This window comes from Terrapene carolina, unplaced genomic scaffold, assembly GCF_002925995.2.
Source record: "Terrapene carolina triunguis isolate 2854851 unplaced genomic scaffold, T_m_triunguis-2.0 Scaffold229, whole genome shotgun sequence".
Classification (NCBI taxonomy): domain Eukaryota; kingdom Metazoa; phylum Chordata; order Testudines; family Emydidae; genus Terrapene; species Terrapene triunguis.
Genome location: NW_020664580.1, coordinates 973,435 through 989,209, shown reverse-complemented (window position 1 = coordinate 989,209; position 15,775 = coordinate 973,435). Strand labels below are relative to the sequence as shown.

Below are 15,775 nucleotides of genomic sequence, written 5' to 3'. Positions count from 1 at the left end.
AATCAATGAAGGCTATACTCAAAAAGACCTCAAGACTTCTGGAATATGCTGCTCAAACAGTTTCACATTTGTTTATACTGCCTGTCCCTCCCGTCTCACATTTATCTCGACTTCTTCTCTTTGTCCAGATCTATTCCGCCCCCAACAATCTTCTATTCATTGAACTTTTTGAAACTTTGCACATTTAGAAAGAGGTAAGGGATTGACTCTGTGTACACAAATTTGCAGAGGGACAATAGGGTTGAGGTCAGTTATTTCTCACCTCTGTATATTATTTATTTATTTTAAAACATTTTTACTGTTAACAAGCATATTATCTCTGGAGACACAAATCCACAGTTTGAGAGCTGCAAAACTAAGCATCTCTGATGGTATATTCTAGACTGAGCACTGAGTCCCATTGGGTAGACAGAAAGATTACCTAAATAATCTATACAGAAGCCCCTAGAACTCCATAAAATTGGGTCCCTAATACATGAACTATTGGAACTCATTTACAAAACTTTTCTTAAACATTACATGAATATATTGTCTCATACTATAGAATTAAAATTTATAATCCCTATTCCATGATGAGATATCTTTGAGCTATGATGTATCTTTATCTTTAGATAGATTTTTTCCCTCAAAGCATTTTATCAAAAAAATCTGATTTTTTCTTTTCTTTTTTTTTTTTTTTAATTACTGACTTTTATCCATCCTGAAATCTAATTTACACAGCGCCTTACATACCACCTGAGAAATGGCTCATGGTACCCTAGTGACCTCATAATTCATAAGCCTCTTAGACTCAAAATTATTCTTTTAAAATGTATATAATACAGAGATGATGCATTCTCTCTGTTCTTCCACAACATTCCCTTTCTACACTTTTTTTACATTTATATATGAAGTAGCTCAAACTGTCTGTCCTGTTCCATTAATGTATGGTTCGTGGTTCTTCCATTTGTATTTAGCTGCTTGTAGCTATTTTCGTTAAAAGGGTTCAACTGAAAAGTAAACTTTAAAATTCACACTTGTCATCAGAAACAAGAATGTGTTGGATGTTGGTTAATATGAAACATTAGATTGTTTTGAAAATGGGTTTGGTTCCATTTTTATTTGAACAATTTGTACTCTGTTTTAGTTGCATATTTGAACCTGAAGGAAATGCATGCAGTCTAACAGACAGCACTGCTGAAGAACATGTCCTAGCCTTGGTGGAGCATGCAGCAGATGAAGCTCGAGACAGGATCAACAGATATCTACCAAACAGCAAGGTCTACAACATGGTCAAGTCTACCATTTTATATAGTGTCTGACTTGTAAATATTTGTCACATCACAAGAAATAAGTTCTATGGATTCTGCTTACATTTCCGGAGTGCCGTGAAGTCTATGGCAGGTGAAATTCACCTTTTATGGAAGACCAGCAAAAGGACTGTCACTTAAGTCCCATTTAAGCCATTTAATTAGGGTTTCAGTGGCTCTTAAGTGGCATGTAGGTCTCATGTCAGTTCTCTGCGGAACTTCACCAGGAGAAAATAGTCAGGTAGTTAGGTTAGCTGCTTTGGAGTCCTTACCCTTAGAGATGACTGTAACATAGTGGCAGGATTCTCTTGTCTACCACGTTAACAGGTAGCTGGAGGTAAATTAGCGTTAGTATGTATTTGAGGGTTATTAGGAATTCTTTCCCCTTTTGGAGTTCATCTTTACATTTTCCTAACTTCCTACTTCAGGTATAGATCCCAGTGCCCCTCCTCCCCAAACTCTTTTTGGTTCTCCAGTTGCTGACTGCTGCTCACAACACACAACACATTCTTGAGTGACACTACATGAAGAACATACCCTACCATCTGCACCTGGCTGTGTTGATGAACCTGGGGCACTAACAGCAAGCTAAACTGTCTTGAACCTGGCTCCAGAGATTACATCCACCAGTGCTGCTCCTAGGGCAGGAGGGTTCAGTTATAACATAGATGTGGATATGTGGGTATGCTTACAGGCTGCCTAGTTGTCAACTACATCATTTAGGGGGTCTCCTTCATTAGCTGCCACTAAGGCCAACATAAATGCTGAGCCTAGCTTTGTGACTTCGACAAGTTTGCCCAGCCATCGATGATGGGGTAGGTGTGACAAGCTGTTTTTGTGGGGTGGGTGGGGCAGGGGGTGCTCCTCTAGGTTGTACTGAGAGTTGTGTGGGTGCTGTAGGAAATAGCAACTTGGGAAATTTTGAAGACTGCAGGACTCTCTGCTTATATCGGAGTCCTGAGTAGCTCTAGTCCTCCATTGAGGCAGACATTGAGGTTTACAGCAACTGTATAATTTTATCATGTGCAGACTTAACATTGTAGTGAACCTTCAATTTCATTTTCCATTCCACACCCCCAACTCTCATATGTCATAGGATGACAGGAGTTCCTAGAGACTGCTTTAGTTGAAAAGGCCCGGGATGCATGTGCATCCCCCATCCACTGTCCCAGTCCAGCTTGCTCCTCTGCATTTGGTGGTCATTGCGAGGGAAAGGTTTGCTGGAGAGCTTGGATGATGGGCAAAGGGCATAGTTGGTAACTTTAACTTTACTTACTTTCCTGCATCTTATCTCCCTGACTGTTAGGAGGAATTGCAGTAAGCACAGTTGATTCAGCAAGGGGGAAAGAGGAGAGAAGCTATAGTTCCCTACTGGACCTTCTGCTTCATTGTGTCATTAGAAGGGCATGCTGGGAATTGAGGCTCTTTTGGAAGCCTCCAAACAGACCTTTGAAAGCCACATACAGCAGCAGTCCTGTGTGAAACAGCCAGTTGGTAAACTCTTTGAAGAGGGCTAGTTGATGCAGAATGTAACCAGCTCACAAGAAGAGGGGATGAGCATGTGGAGAAGGAGTAAGTTGCTCCATATGTGCAGCTTTTAAGGCCCAGGCTTTAATACAGGCTAGTACAGACCCAGTGGCTGCAGCCAATGCTGGCCCGCCCTCAAACCCTTTCTTGGTGTAAATTGCTGCTCTTTTGTGACATGGAGGTATCATTCTTGTGCATTCCCCCTTCCAAGTGTGCATCACCCATTTCATTATGTGTAATATGGAGTTTAATAAACTATTTAGAAATAATTTTCTTTGTGGCACTTCGTAAGAGAAGTTTCAAGTGCTTTAAGAAAGAAAATCATGAGCTAGAAAGAGAGGGATATTTAATGTGAGATTTAAAGTAATAGCAGCAGGTAAGTTCCAAGTAGAAGAATGAAAGAGCACCCATCCCTCAGATATGGGGAAGAGGCAGGTATTTGGCTTTTTGGATCAAGAGTAGTAATATTTCTGCTTTACTCTGTCATCAGCATGTGGTGGTGTCTCTGCAAATCCTATTTATCAGTTCTCTTCCTGATCATAGCTTGTCTTTAGACAGTCAGACATGTGTGCTCAAGTAGTCCTGGTCCTCTGATTATAGTCTTTTCCCCTAAGGGCTTGATTCAGCACCAATTGAAGTAATTGAAAGTTTGCTGTTTCCTTTAACCAAAGGAGAACTGAAGTCGTAAATTTACGGGGGGTGGGGGGGTAGACTTAGAGACAGAAAGATGAATTAGTTCATGTGATTCCTGTGATTCTGTAGCAGTTGGGTGAAGTGAGTGGCAAGGGAGCAGGAAGATATTATGTCCCAGACGCAGGATGGAGCAAGTGTTGGGGAGATGTGAAAACAAGCAGTTCACACTGGATTTCGAAATGGATGTGATGGAGGATGGGCACGATGGTCGCATTTACTGGAACAAAGAGCAGTCTAGCCTTGGCAGCGTGGACACCTGTAGTGAAATCTTGGCTCCCGTGGAGTCATTAGTGAAATGCCCATTGACTTCAGTGGGGCCAGGATTTCACTCTTACACTTTTAAGAGCAGGGATTTAGAAAGCTCATGAAGGAGGGAGTTACGTTCTCTTGCTGACAGTTAAAAATCCTTATTGTTAGAAAATGGACCTCAGTTTCATTTGTTCCAGAATTAATATGGGATTTCCTGCCTGGGGAGCAAGTTTTAGGTCTGAGTTTAGAATGATAAGAAGTCAGATAAGGGACAAAGTATCATTTGTTCCAAAGGACGCCTTCACTGTTTGAAGCATTCATTAGAAGGAAGTTACCGTACAGCCAGGACTCTACATTCCATTTTATTGAAAAAGGACTATACAAGTGCAGTATAAGAGAGGCCAAGTTCAGCTAGGAAATGTTTTCAAAGAATCCTGTGTAAACTAAAATCTCAGTGTTTCAAATTTGGATTGTTTTGAGCTATAACGGTGAGTATAAGGCAGGGGTCTTAAACACGCGGCCCAGGGGCCGCATGCGGCCCGCGGGGTTATTTTCTGCGGCTCGCGAGCTCCTCGCGGCCCCCCCGCTGTCCCTCAGCGTTTACCTAGAGCAGCTCTGGCCCGACGCGCACTGGTGGCAGGGCAGGCTGCCTGCCTGCCCGCCCTGCCCCCACTCCAGGAAGCCGACGGAACCTGGGGAAGGAGGGGCGCAGGGGTGTGTGTGGCTGTTGCTTCAGACACCGCCCCCAGCAGCTCCCATTGGCCGCGGTTCCCCATTCACGGCCAATGGGAGCTGCTGGAGGCGGTGCCTGAAGCAACAGCCACACACACCCCAGCGCCCCTCCTTCCCCAGGTTCCGTTGGCTTCCTGGAGCGGCGTGGGGGCAGAGCAGGCAGGCAGGGAACCTGCCCTGCCCCCAGTGCGCATCGGGCCAGAGCCCACCCCCTGAACCCCTCCTGCAGCTGAACCCCCTGCCCTGAGCCCCCTGCTGCACCCCGACCCCCTGCCGCACCCCGTACCCCTTCTGCACCCCGACCCACTGCCCTGAACCCCCCGCTGCACCCCGCACCCCTCCTGCACCCAACCCCCTGCCCTAAGCCCCCTGCTGCACCCTGACCCCCTGCCGCACCCCTCACCCCTCCTGCACCCTACACCCCAACTCCCTGCCCTGAGCCCCTGCCACACCCCTGGGGGCAGGGAGGGGGCAGAGTTGGGGTGGGGATTTCAGGGAGGGGGTTGGAATGGGGGCAGGGAAGGGATGGGAAGAGGCGGAGCAGGGGCAGGGCCTCATGGAAGGGGTGGAATGGGGGTGGGGCCGAGGGCGGCGTGGGGGAGGTGTGAGTAAATGCGGCCCTCGGGCCAATGTACTAGTCCTCATGTGGCCCTCATGGTCATTTGAGTTTGAGACCCCTGGTATAAGGGCCACTCTTTTATCCATATACTTCTGTTTACAGATGGGTTATCTGAAAAAGAATGGAGATGGATCTTTATTATTCAGTGTGGTTAATTCATCAGATCCAGAAGCAGAAGGTAAGTGTTTAGTTCTTTTAACGATGTATTTCTAATGGTAACTGTGGTGTAACAGGGTAGCTGACCCCTCAAATGAAACAGGGTCCAGCTCTCCTGTTTCAGTCCATTTGGTGCAATGAGAAGGGCGGGGCTGCCTCTGAGAGTTATAAATGAGATACAGCCCAAAGGCCGGGCAGAGTTCAGAATCCAGGGTCCAGAAACAGTGAGAGAGCTCAGAAGAAGAGCAGAGCTGGGTTGAGAGCTTCAGGAAGGGGAAGCTCCAGAAGGAGGGAGCTGTGAGAGTTCACTAGTGAGCAGTGGAGCCAGATCAGGCTGCTGGTGAAAGCAGGAGGCAGGAAGGCATTCGGGGGGGTCGTCTGCTAACTTTCGCTAGAAAGAGTGCTGTGGCCAGAAAGGGCTGAAGGCTGAGACCAACAGAGGGAGATTTAACAGTTGCTTATAGTAGTTTGGCGCGTTACAAAATCTAATATTGACAATACGTTATTGTACATCTTTGTGACACTATAAAGGAGAATGCCATTGTCCGGCAGTGCTGGAAGGAAAGAAGACACTGAATGTGGTTCAATTAGGCTGCAGCTTTATTCCTAAGGGCTGGTCTACACTGGGGGGGGGAATCGATCCAAGATACGCAACTTCAGTTACGCGAATAGCGTAGCTGAAGTCGAAGTATCTTGGATCGAATTACCTGGGGTCCACACGGCGCGGGATCGACGGCCGCGGCTCCCCCGTCGACTGCGCTACTGCCGCTTGCTCTGGTGGAGTTCTGGAGTCGATGGTGAGCGCGTTCGGGGATCGATATATCGCGTCTTAACGAGACGCAATATATCAATCCCGGATAAATCGATTGCTACCCGCCGATATGGCGGGTAGTGAAGATATACCCTAAGTGTCTGGGAGTACCCAGCAGATAGAATTCTATGGTGCAGATAATTCCATAATCATTTACATATACCGAGGGGGCTACTGGCAGGCGACCGGACCCCCTTATTGATCCTGTTCCCCAGCCAACCCACCTTGCCCCACTCCCCAAATGAGGGTTAAGTGAGGGCTATAAAGTAGGGGGTGTCCCTGCCATACCAGTCATAGGAGTCCTGACCGCCCCCCACTGCTTTTTCTACTCTTTTAAAGAATACCTCCTTTAAATCCTTTCCCACTCCATGTTATCTGATCACCATATCCATACCCTATGTAGTACCTGCATTGGACATCTGCCCCAAGCTTACATGATATGTTGTGACATCATCACCAACTAGCATAATGCCCACAGTGGATTATGATGAAACCTGGTATTTTAACTGCTGAGGGCAGGAGGATGAGTGCTGCTCAGCCTGGTCCAAGTAAAAGAGAGGGCTTTTACTGCACAGATGTGGGTATGAATATCCACCCCCCAAGTAACTGGAAGAGATGGGGAGGATGGGTTAGGGTACCCATTCTGATGTGCTATGGAGCTGCTGTAGCTGGTAACTCTGGTAACTCTCTAGTCCTTAAAGGGGCAGCACATCTCTGATGAGTCAGACAAATGGCCCAATCTCTTAATGTGAAGTGAAGTCATTGTAAGTATAATAATGTGTTTTTCATTAAGTATGGAAACAGTGCACATTCAGCATCTCTTGTGCTGACTATTTTAATTAAACAGTTTTTATGCAACTTTAGCATAAAGTCCCCATAATCAGTTACAATTTGTACATTAATTTAGCATTCTTATTTTTTCGTTTTAGCCTTGTTCTCTATAAACATATTACTGTTTACATGATTCATTCTACAGGTTTTTTTTGGAAGCATCCAAACTTGAAGCATGATGTAATACCTTACTGTTACAGCTCTTGTGGGAAGGGGAAGTGTCAAGGTGATACTGTGCACTTAAAATAAAAACAATAAAACAAACCAAACTTCTGGTTGAAAGATTGAAATTTAGCTATATTGAATTGAATGTGTTTGAAAATTAGAACAAGAACTTGGATAGTTGTGGCTGTGCTTCATGCATATCATTTATTTGTTTTACTTTTATTTAGCTTTGTGGCATCTTCCATCATTGTGACAAGTATCCAAATACTCATTAAGATTATTTAATCTTAATTCCATAAGTAGGAAATATGAAATTTATACTAAGGTATTTTGAAAAACCGATTAAATGTATAATATTAATTTTTTATTTAATCAAATTATTATAGAGGAAGAAACTCACCCAGTGGATCTGAGTTCTTTGTCAAGCAAATTATTACCTGGCTTCACTACACTGGGCTTTAAAGACGAACGAAGAAACAAAGGTAAATCTGTAGAAAGAAAATAGCTTAACTTTAGTGTATGTGCTTGATCAAACTATAGAAAGCAAATAATTCCAGATTACTTTGGTCTCCAAATTTCTGGTACAGTTAGCTATTTTTATAAATTATAGTATTTGCATTTGCAACTTAATGCAAATGTTAATTATCAAAACAAAAAGCAAACTTTATGAAAATAACAGTATTAAAATTCTATGTTGATTTCATTATTGTTCAGTTGAATATAACCTCTGCAATAGACATTTTTTTTCTGAAGCTGCATACATTTGGATGCTTTCTTGGGGATAAAAAATGTTTTCTTCAAGTGGTGTCCCTATGGGTGCTCCACTGTAAGTGTGTCTGCATCCCTGCGCTGCTGATCGGAGAACTTCAGTAGCACAGAGTATATCCCCGCAATCATGTCATACCCCTTCACTATCAAGTGAGGGAATCACTCAGAGACTTTAAGGTCAGAGGGGACCATTATGATCATCTAGTCTGACCTCCTGCACAACGCAGGCCACAGAATCTCACCCACCCACTCCTGTAACAAACCCCTAACCTATGTCTGAGTTATTGAAGATCAGATAATGAGCTAGACGGGGTTTAGCAGTACTCCTCCCGAGCTCCATATGGGACCCACGATCAACAGTGTCCGGAAATGTACCAGCAGGTAGCACCACCACTATCTTGGTATGGCCACCCATGTGCACCTCCACCAGGCCATATGCCGCCATACTGGGACCCCTGGGTGGCACAAAAACAGCCTGCCTCGCAAGCGTCAAGCATCGCCTGACAACCCTCCAGGCACACTCCCTCATCCGCAGCATCGAGTGCCTCGAGAAACTGAGGAGCAAGAAGAGGACACAGAGGATGAGATAACACTTGAAGCCGTATCTTCCTCTTCCTCTTCCCCAGATGAAGAGGTCATGCTTTCACCACCATCCATGGCAGATGATTTCTGCCTGTTTAAGGAGCTGGTGAAAAGAGTAGTGGATACCCTCCACATGCCATTGGAGGAAGTCAGGTCAAAGACATGCACCACCAGCTCATCGACATCCTCCACTCTTAGTCGTACTTGAAAATTGCCCTCCCAATCAACGAAGCGATCTTAGACCCGGCTAAAACGATGTGGCAAACACCAGCATCGGTAGCCCCAATGTGCAAGAGGGTAGACAAGAAATATTATGTCCCCACAAAGGAATCAGAGTTCTTTTTCTCCTACCCACCATCCAATTGCATCGTGGTGGATGCTCTAAACTCTCGTGGCCGACAACATCATTCCAGGGCAACACCCTATGACAGAGACTGGAAGTGCCTCGATCTCTTTGATAGGAAGCCATATTCCTCGTCCGCCTTACAATTTCGTATTGCCAGTTACCAGACACTCAGGACAAAATACGACTACACGGATTACAATAAGTTACATGACTTTATTGACAAGTTGTTGGAGAGTTCTCAGGAATCCTTTTAAGGCCATCATTCAGGAGGGACAGCTGGTGACAAAAACATAGTTGCAGTCGGCTCTTGACGCCACCAGCACGGCTGCCAGATCCATCTCCATAGCTGTGGTGATGAGACTGGTGTCATGGTTCCACCTGTCGGGATTCCCAAAGGAGGTGTGGACTATAGTGGAGGACATCCCCTTTGAGGGTGTGAAACTCTTCGCTGAGAAGACTGACTCCTTTCTTCACATCTTGAAGGATTCCAGAGCCACCCTCAGGTCACTGGGAAACTACATACCGGGGGGGAAAGAGATGTTTTAGCCCCCAATCCCAGCACAGGCCCTATTTGTCTCAATTCCCATCACAGCGCCACAATGAGCCCCAAAGGAAAAAGGGAAAATTTACTAAATGTGTAAACCTGCTCGTTCTCAATCTTCATCCCAACCTTCTGCCCCTAAACACCACTTTTGACAGGCAGATTGTGGTGCTGCAACACCACTCCACACTGTCTGTGACCATGCACCCATTTGGCAGCGTTCCGCAGTGCCTGTGAGCACACATTAGACAGATGGATCCTAGAGATTATCCTATCCAGATACTCCATCCACTTCACCTTTCTACCCCCTCCACAATACCCTTCCCTGTCCCTCTTCAGGGACCCTTCTCACGAGAGTCTACTATGTCAGGAAATAGATTGACTCCTGCAGTTAGGAGTTATATAACCAATACCTCAATATCTACGAGGCACGGGGTTCTTCTCTTGTTACTTACTAATACCCAAAAGGAAGGGAGGTTGGAGACCTATTCTGGACCTCAGAGCTCTAAACAAGTTTGTCAAGACTCAGAAATTCAAGATTGTCACTTTATTGCCGATCATTCCATCATTGGAACAGAGAGACTGGTTTTTGGCCCTTGACCTACAGGACACCTACTTTCATATTTCAATGCTACCGGCTCTCAGATGATTTCTCAGATTTACTCTGGGACATGACCATTACAGAGTCCTCCCCTTTGGACTTTCATCAACCCCAGAGTATTTTCCAAAGTTCTCTGTGTGGTAGCTACTCATCAACACTCACAAGGGATAATGATCTACTCTGACCTGGACAATTGTCTCCTCCGAGCCCCGTCGCTCCAGGAGGCTCATCGAGCCACTGATGCCACAATAAACTGGTTCACAAAACTGGGCCTTCAAATCAACACCCAAAAGTCAACCCTCAAGGCCAACCTAGACACACTACAGGCCAAAACCTTCCTACTTCAAGACAGGTTCCTATCCTGGTCTCCCTCATAGCTCAATGCAGTCCTCAAATACCATCCAGACTCTTGTCTCCAACTCCTTTGGCATATGGCGGCAAGCATAGCTGTGATACCACACACCAGACTCCATATGCGGTGCACAGAACTATAGTTCAGTTTGTTTTACAGACCGAAAAGAGACAGTCTGGACAACCCCCTGTCACTATCTACCAGGATCAAAAACTTCCTGGACCAGTGGAAGAACCCAGCCAATGCTTACAAAGGGGATTCCCTTCTCGCAGGCATCCCCATCATTGCTCCTTACCACTGATGCATCGATCATAGAATGGGGCACGCATTTAAACAGCCTCACGATGCAAGGCAGATGGTCACCTGCAGAGAGAGATCCCTACACATCCACCACCTCGAGTTGAGAGCGGTCTGGAATGCCAGTGCCCATTTCCTTCCACGGATAGCAGGATCACATATGAAAATCCTAACAGACAACATAGCCTATATGTATTACATCAACTGCCAGGGAGGGACCAGGTCGCCCTCTCTATGCACAGAAGCAATGAAGCTATGGAACTGGTGCATCTCTCATAACGTCACCTTGTCCACAGCTTACCTCCTAGGTATGCAGAACAAGATGGGACAGCACTCTCTGGGCCATGCACTCCTTTTCCCCTGGGACCAGGCCCCTTTTTTTTTTTTTTTTTTTTTTTTTTTTACACCTTTCCTCTGTTTCCTCTTCTGCTGAAGGTCCTGCTAAAGGTAAAGAGGGACAGAGCTCACATAATCCTGATTGCTCTTACTTGGCCAAGACAGACCTGGTACCCTTACCTGATGCTGCTCGCGATGTGCCCATTGATCTCCCTTCTGACCACTCCTCACCTCCTCTCACAGGACAAAGGGCAAACCATACATCCCAACTTGGGGGTTCTCTGCATCAAAACATGGCTCCCACGTGGTTCCGGCACCTAGAAAGCTCATGCTCAAGGGAAGTACAAGAAGTTCTATTACACAGCATTCTTCCCAGACAAGATTACATTCAGACTGCATCCGAAGTTCATTCTTAAGGTAATCTCCTCTTTTCATATGAATCAGTCAATCTACTTTCCTATCTTCTACTCCAAGCCTCACCAAGACAAGAGGGAGGCCATGCTGCATACCTTAGGGATCTCCTAACATCTAGCATTCCACTCGATAGGACAAGAGCCTTCAGGGAGTCCTCTAGACTGTTCCTCTCTATGGCAGAAAGATCTAAGGTCTCAGCAATATCAGCCCAAAGACTCTCCAAGTGGGTCTCAAATTCAATTAGTGCTACCAAATTCATAACATGACCCCTCCAGACTTGATACGTACATGTTCCACAAGATTGATCTCCTCATCATTCCTTAAGGATGTCCCTATCTGAGAGATCTGCAGAGCGGCAAAATGAATGTCAGTCCACACCTTCGCAGAACGCTATGTGATCACTGCGGACTCTGCCTCTGATGCCATCTTCAGCTCCACAGTGCTGTCATCTGTAACCGACCCAACTCTGAAGTCCCAGCCCTCCAGAACTACTGCTCGGGAGTCACCTATGGTGGAGCATCCATAGGGACCCTACTCGAAGAAGAAGTTGTTACTCACTTTGTGCAGTAATGATGATGCTTTGAGACGTGTCCCTATGGGTGCTCCACAATCTGCTTTCCTCCCCTCTGTTTCTGAGTTCTCATTTATGACTCGGCAGTAGAGAAAGAACTGAGGATGGTTAGCCCGCATGCCGGCTAGTTTCGTGGCAAGGCACAAGGAGAGACAGTGCATGCATGAGCCCAACAAACACTGCTACCAAAGTTCTCCAATCAGCAGTGCAGGGACGCAGACACACCTACAGCGGAGCATCCATAGGGACACAAATCTCGAAGAACCATCATTACTGCACCAAGTGAATGACTTCTTCTTTCTGATGATTTGGCAATTAGCATTGCTTGGATAAAATGTACTGATGCTGAAAAAATGTGTACTGGTCTGCCAAAATGTTTAGCCCCAGCAGGTCATAGGAGATTGGATTTAACATGTAAGCGTCACTTTATTAAATCTGTAATGAAGTGGGGGTGGTTCATTGTTTGTTGTTTAAGTTAATTTTGTAAAACTTGTCAATAGTTTTCAGTCTGCCATGATTTGGCAACTAACACCTCATAATATTTTGTTTTCTTGCTGAAGTCTGGAATTGAAGTTGTGGTTGTCAAATAAAAATGCTGGTTTCAGCTAAATCATATTGGAATTAAATTAGCAAAAGAAAGCAAGGTGGTCAACAGAATGTGATTTTTAGGTGGTATATTTTATGACTGGCCAGTCCTAAATATAAATGTTTTAGCCCTGTGGATAGCAATAAATGTCTTGCTTTCTAGTGGCATAATCGTGATTTTTCCCAGTGGTTCATAAAAATCAAACTTTAAAATAGCCTCACTGGTTCTGTGGTCTTGCAATGCCCTTTTGGCATTGGTCTAGGTCAGGACTTGATATAAAAGAACTGGACCTTGGACCAGTGTAGCGTTCTATACCTTCTTCAGGAAGGAAACAGGACTTATTTTCTTTCCAGATGAGCTTTTTACACTCAAGATAACTTTTTATCTTTTTCTCCTTTTTTTCATTCTAGTCACATTTCTTACAAGTGCTAGTACAGCACTTTCAATGCAAAACAACTCTATCTTTCATGATCTGAAATCAGATGAAATGGAACTGCTATATTCAGCATATGGTGATGAAACTGGGATACAATGTGCCTTAAGGTAAGCATTTGTTTAACAGGGAAATCTAAGCCTGCCTTATTTCCTTTGTGAAAAGAGATTTTTCCTTAGATTAACAGAGATAATATTCCATATTGCTTTTTCACAGCAAATTACAGAGCGGCAATGCAGACTAATGGGCCAAGCATAGAAGAAGTAGGAGCCCAGAACTCCTGGATTTCTAATAACTGCTCTAAAACTGGCTTACTCTGCAACTTTGAGCAAACCTCTCTGTCTAAATTTTCCCAAGTTTAAAGTGGTGATATTATTTATTAACCTACATTACAAGGCTGTTACAAGGCCTGCTTACTTAAGGGTTGACCACACTTTGAAGTTGTAAAGTGATAAAGATTGTTAAAGTTTGCTAGTTTGGGTGCTGAAATAAAAGGCTTTACAGGGTCAAACTGGCAGGTTTTTCTGTGACAGAAATGATGGGGTCTAGAAATTATTTTTCAGTGAACAAATATTTCAAGTTCTAACAACAGTTTGTACTAAAGGTTGGTAAATCCTGTGTAGCTGGGGAGAAGCGTCTAACATCCAGAGATCAGGGCAAAATTTCTGAGCCCAGGGTGTGAATAATGCCTGGCATATCTATTCTGTGGTAGTACATGTGATCTTGCAAAGTAATGGTATAATTCATTAAATAAATATCACTGTTCTTTCTTTCTTCTATTCTTAGAAAAGTACATAGAAAAAAATATAGAAAATATGTTCCGAGTCAGTTTTGCATATTTCTTTAATGAAGCCAAATGTAAAATATTTAGATCATGCATGTTACTTTCAGACCTGTTCAGGTTTCTGATGCTGTTACAGTAAACTATAATTTTTTTTTATCTTTGATAAACTCTTATTTCAAGTTTGTATGGTCTGCGTGGGAAGCAGTGGCAAAGCCATTACTTTCTGGAGAGGGAAACTGCTACTTTCCATTAAATTGTCAATCCTTTTAAAAGCCACAAGCTTCAGCTTAGTAAATGCAACCGTTCTGAGTTTCTGATTAAATATTCCTTATCTTCATTTCCTCTAGCTTACAGGAATTTGTGAAAGATTCTGGAAGTTACAGTAAGAAAATAGTGGATGATCTTTTGGATCAGATTACTGGTGGTGATCATTCCAAAACCATTTATCAGCTAAAGCAGGTGGGTCCCAGTTATGCAGAAGTGAAGTTAATCAAACAGTTTAAGCAGCATATAAGGATGGTCCTATTCTCATCCCTAAGCATTCACTTCTAAGTATCATTAAAAGGTTTCTAATTTATCAGGAAATGTTTTAGCTGTTTTAAACACATATTTTGTGGGAAAATTAGTTATTCATAATATTAAAACAGTATAAGGAACTATTTGGAAAACAAATTACCATGTTAATGCTGGACTCTGTATTACCAGGGTTACTAACAATGTCCGTTTTTAAGCAACATGAAATGTCTAAAGAAATTTCAGCTGTCTTCCAAATGCACCATATTTGGAGATCACTTCTTCCTTTGTGTGCATATAGCATTAATAGGAAGTAACAGTCACACAGCCATGAGAAAACAGTCTAACAAGGAATTGCAAAATGGTTTCCTGTTATCTACACTCTAAATACCACTCTGCTTCCAAGAATTGCCCATATGGATGCAGTGTTCTAAGAGAGACACACCTTTAGTGTGTAAGCATAGATGTTTCCAGCAAGCAGCATTTATTGAAATCCTCCTCTCTCCTACTCCTAGCACAGGATCTGAGGTTATTGACCAAACGAAGTGAGCACTTTTTTATTAGTCTGTAAAGTGCTAACTTTTGAACACAGCATCTAATCAATTCCAAAATTTCACACAACATTCTGGGTGTCAGTGGGCAGAACCCTGTTGATTTTGGTGAAAACCAGAACAGGGAAATGGGGGATCATACAGAGCCCCTGGGAAGGGGATAGAAAAATGGGGGACCCTGGCATGGGGGGCGCACAGAGCATCCTGGCATGGGGGGGGGGGGGGGCAGGGAGACAGAGTCCCTGAAATAGAGGGAGGTGGAAAGGTAGCATACAGGGAGCTTTTTTGCAGGGTGGGGCGGGGGGAATGGAGGAATGTAAGGAGCCCCTAGTATGTGCAATGAGTTTGGCCTACAGAAGTAATAAAGTGTGAGACCCTCTACTAAAAAGGGGGTGTGGCTTCAAATACCCTTCAGTTCCTGCCTGGCCACAGAAAAAACAGTGCCGTGTTTTCAGTGCTTCCCTGGACATTTCTTCTTTTTTCTCTCTGTCTCTCTCTCTCTCTCTCTCTCTCTCTCTCTCTCTCTTCCCACCCCACCTCCACCCCCTTTTGTGCTCATTTAGGCATTGTTTTTCTCTATAGTTACTATATTGTACTCCTGGGGGAATTCTGTGCCAAAAAATAAAAATTATGTACACAGTATTTTAAAATTCTGCATATTTTATTTGTCAAAATAACACTAAATAATCCCATCAGTTTCAATCAGGGTGGATTTGATTTAAATCACTAGTCAGGAAGACTCGATTTAATCATGGATTTCTACGTAAAAGTGCATTCTTGTTGGTTGTTATAACCAGGGCCAGGGCCAGCTCCAGGCACCAGCGCAGGAAGCAAGTGCTTGGGGCGGCCAATGGAAAGGGGTGGCACGTCCGGGTCTTCAGCGGCAATTCAGCGGCGGGTCCCTCAGTCCCTCTCGGAGGGAAGGACCGGCCGCCAAATTGCCGCCGAAGAATGAAGCGGCGTGGTGGAGCAGCCGCCAATCGCGGCCTTTTTTTTTTTTCCCCCCCTTCGCCGCTTGGGGCGGCAAA

At 44.4% G+C, this 15,775-nt stretch overlaps 1 protein-coding gene across 4 annotated transcripts in view; it reads left to right on the top strand.

The window, feature by feature from the left end:
* Window positions 1–15,775, top strand: part of BRD9 (bromodomain containing 9) — a 53,816-nt gene that overhangs the window by 25,231 nt on the left and 12,810 nt on the right. For 2 of the 4 annotated variants that reach the window (XM_024218563.3, XM_024218562.3), the window contains exons 8-12: window positions 1,127–1,259; window positions 5,212–5,287; window positions 7,459–7,554; window positions 12,877–13,009; window positions 14,031–14,142. In XM_024218563.3, the coding sequence (XP_024074331.1) occupies window positions 1,127–1,259; window positions 5,212–5,287; window positions 7,459–7,554; window positions 12,877–13,009; window positions 14,031–14,142 (550 nt within the window). Of the gene's footprint in view, window positions 1–1,126; window positions 1,272–5,211; window positions 5,288–7,458; window positions 7,555–12,876; window positions 13,010–14,030; window positions 14,143–15,775 lie in introns of all 4 variants that reach the window. The other 2 variants (XM_024218561.3, XM_024218560.3) reach the window with 1 other exon arrangement.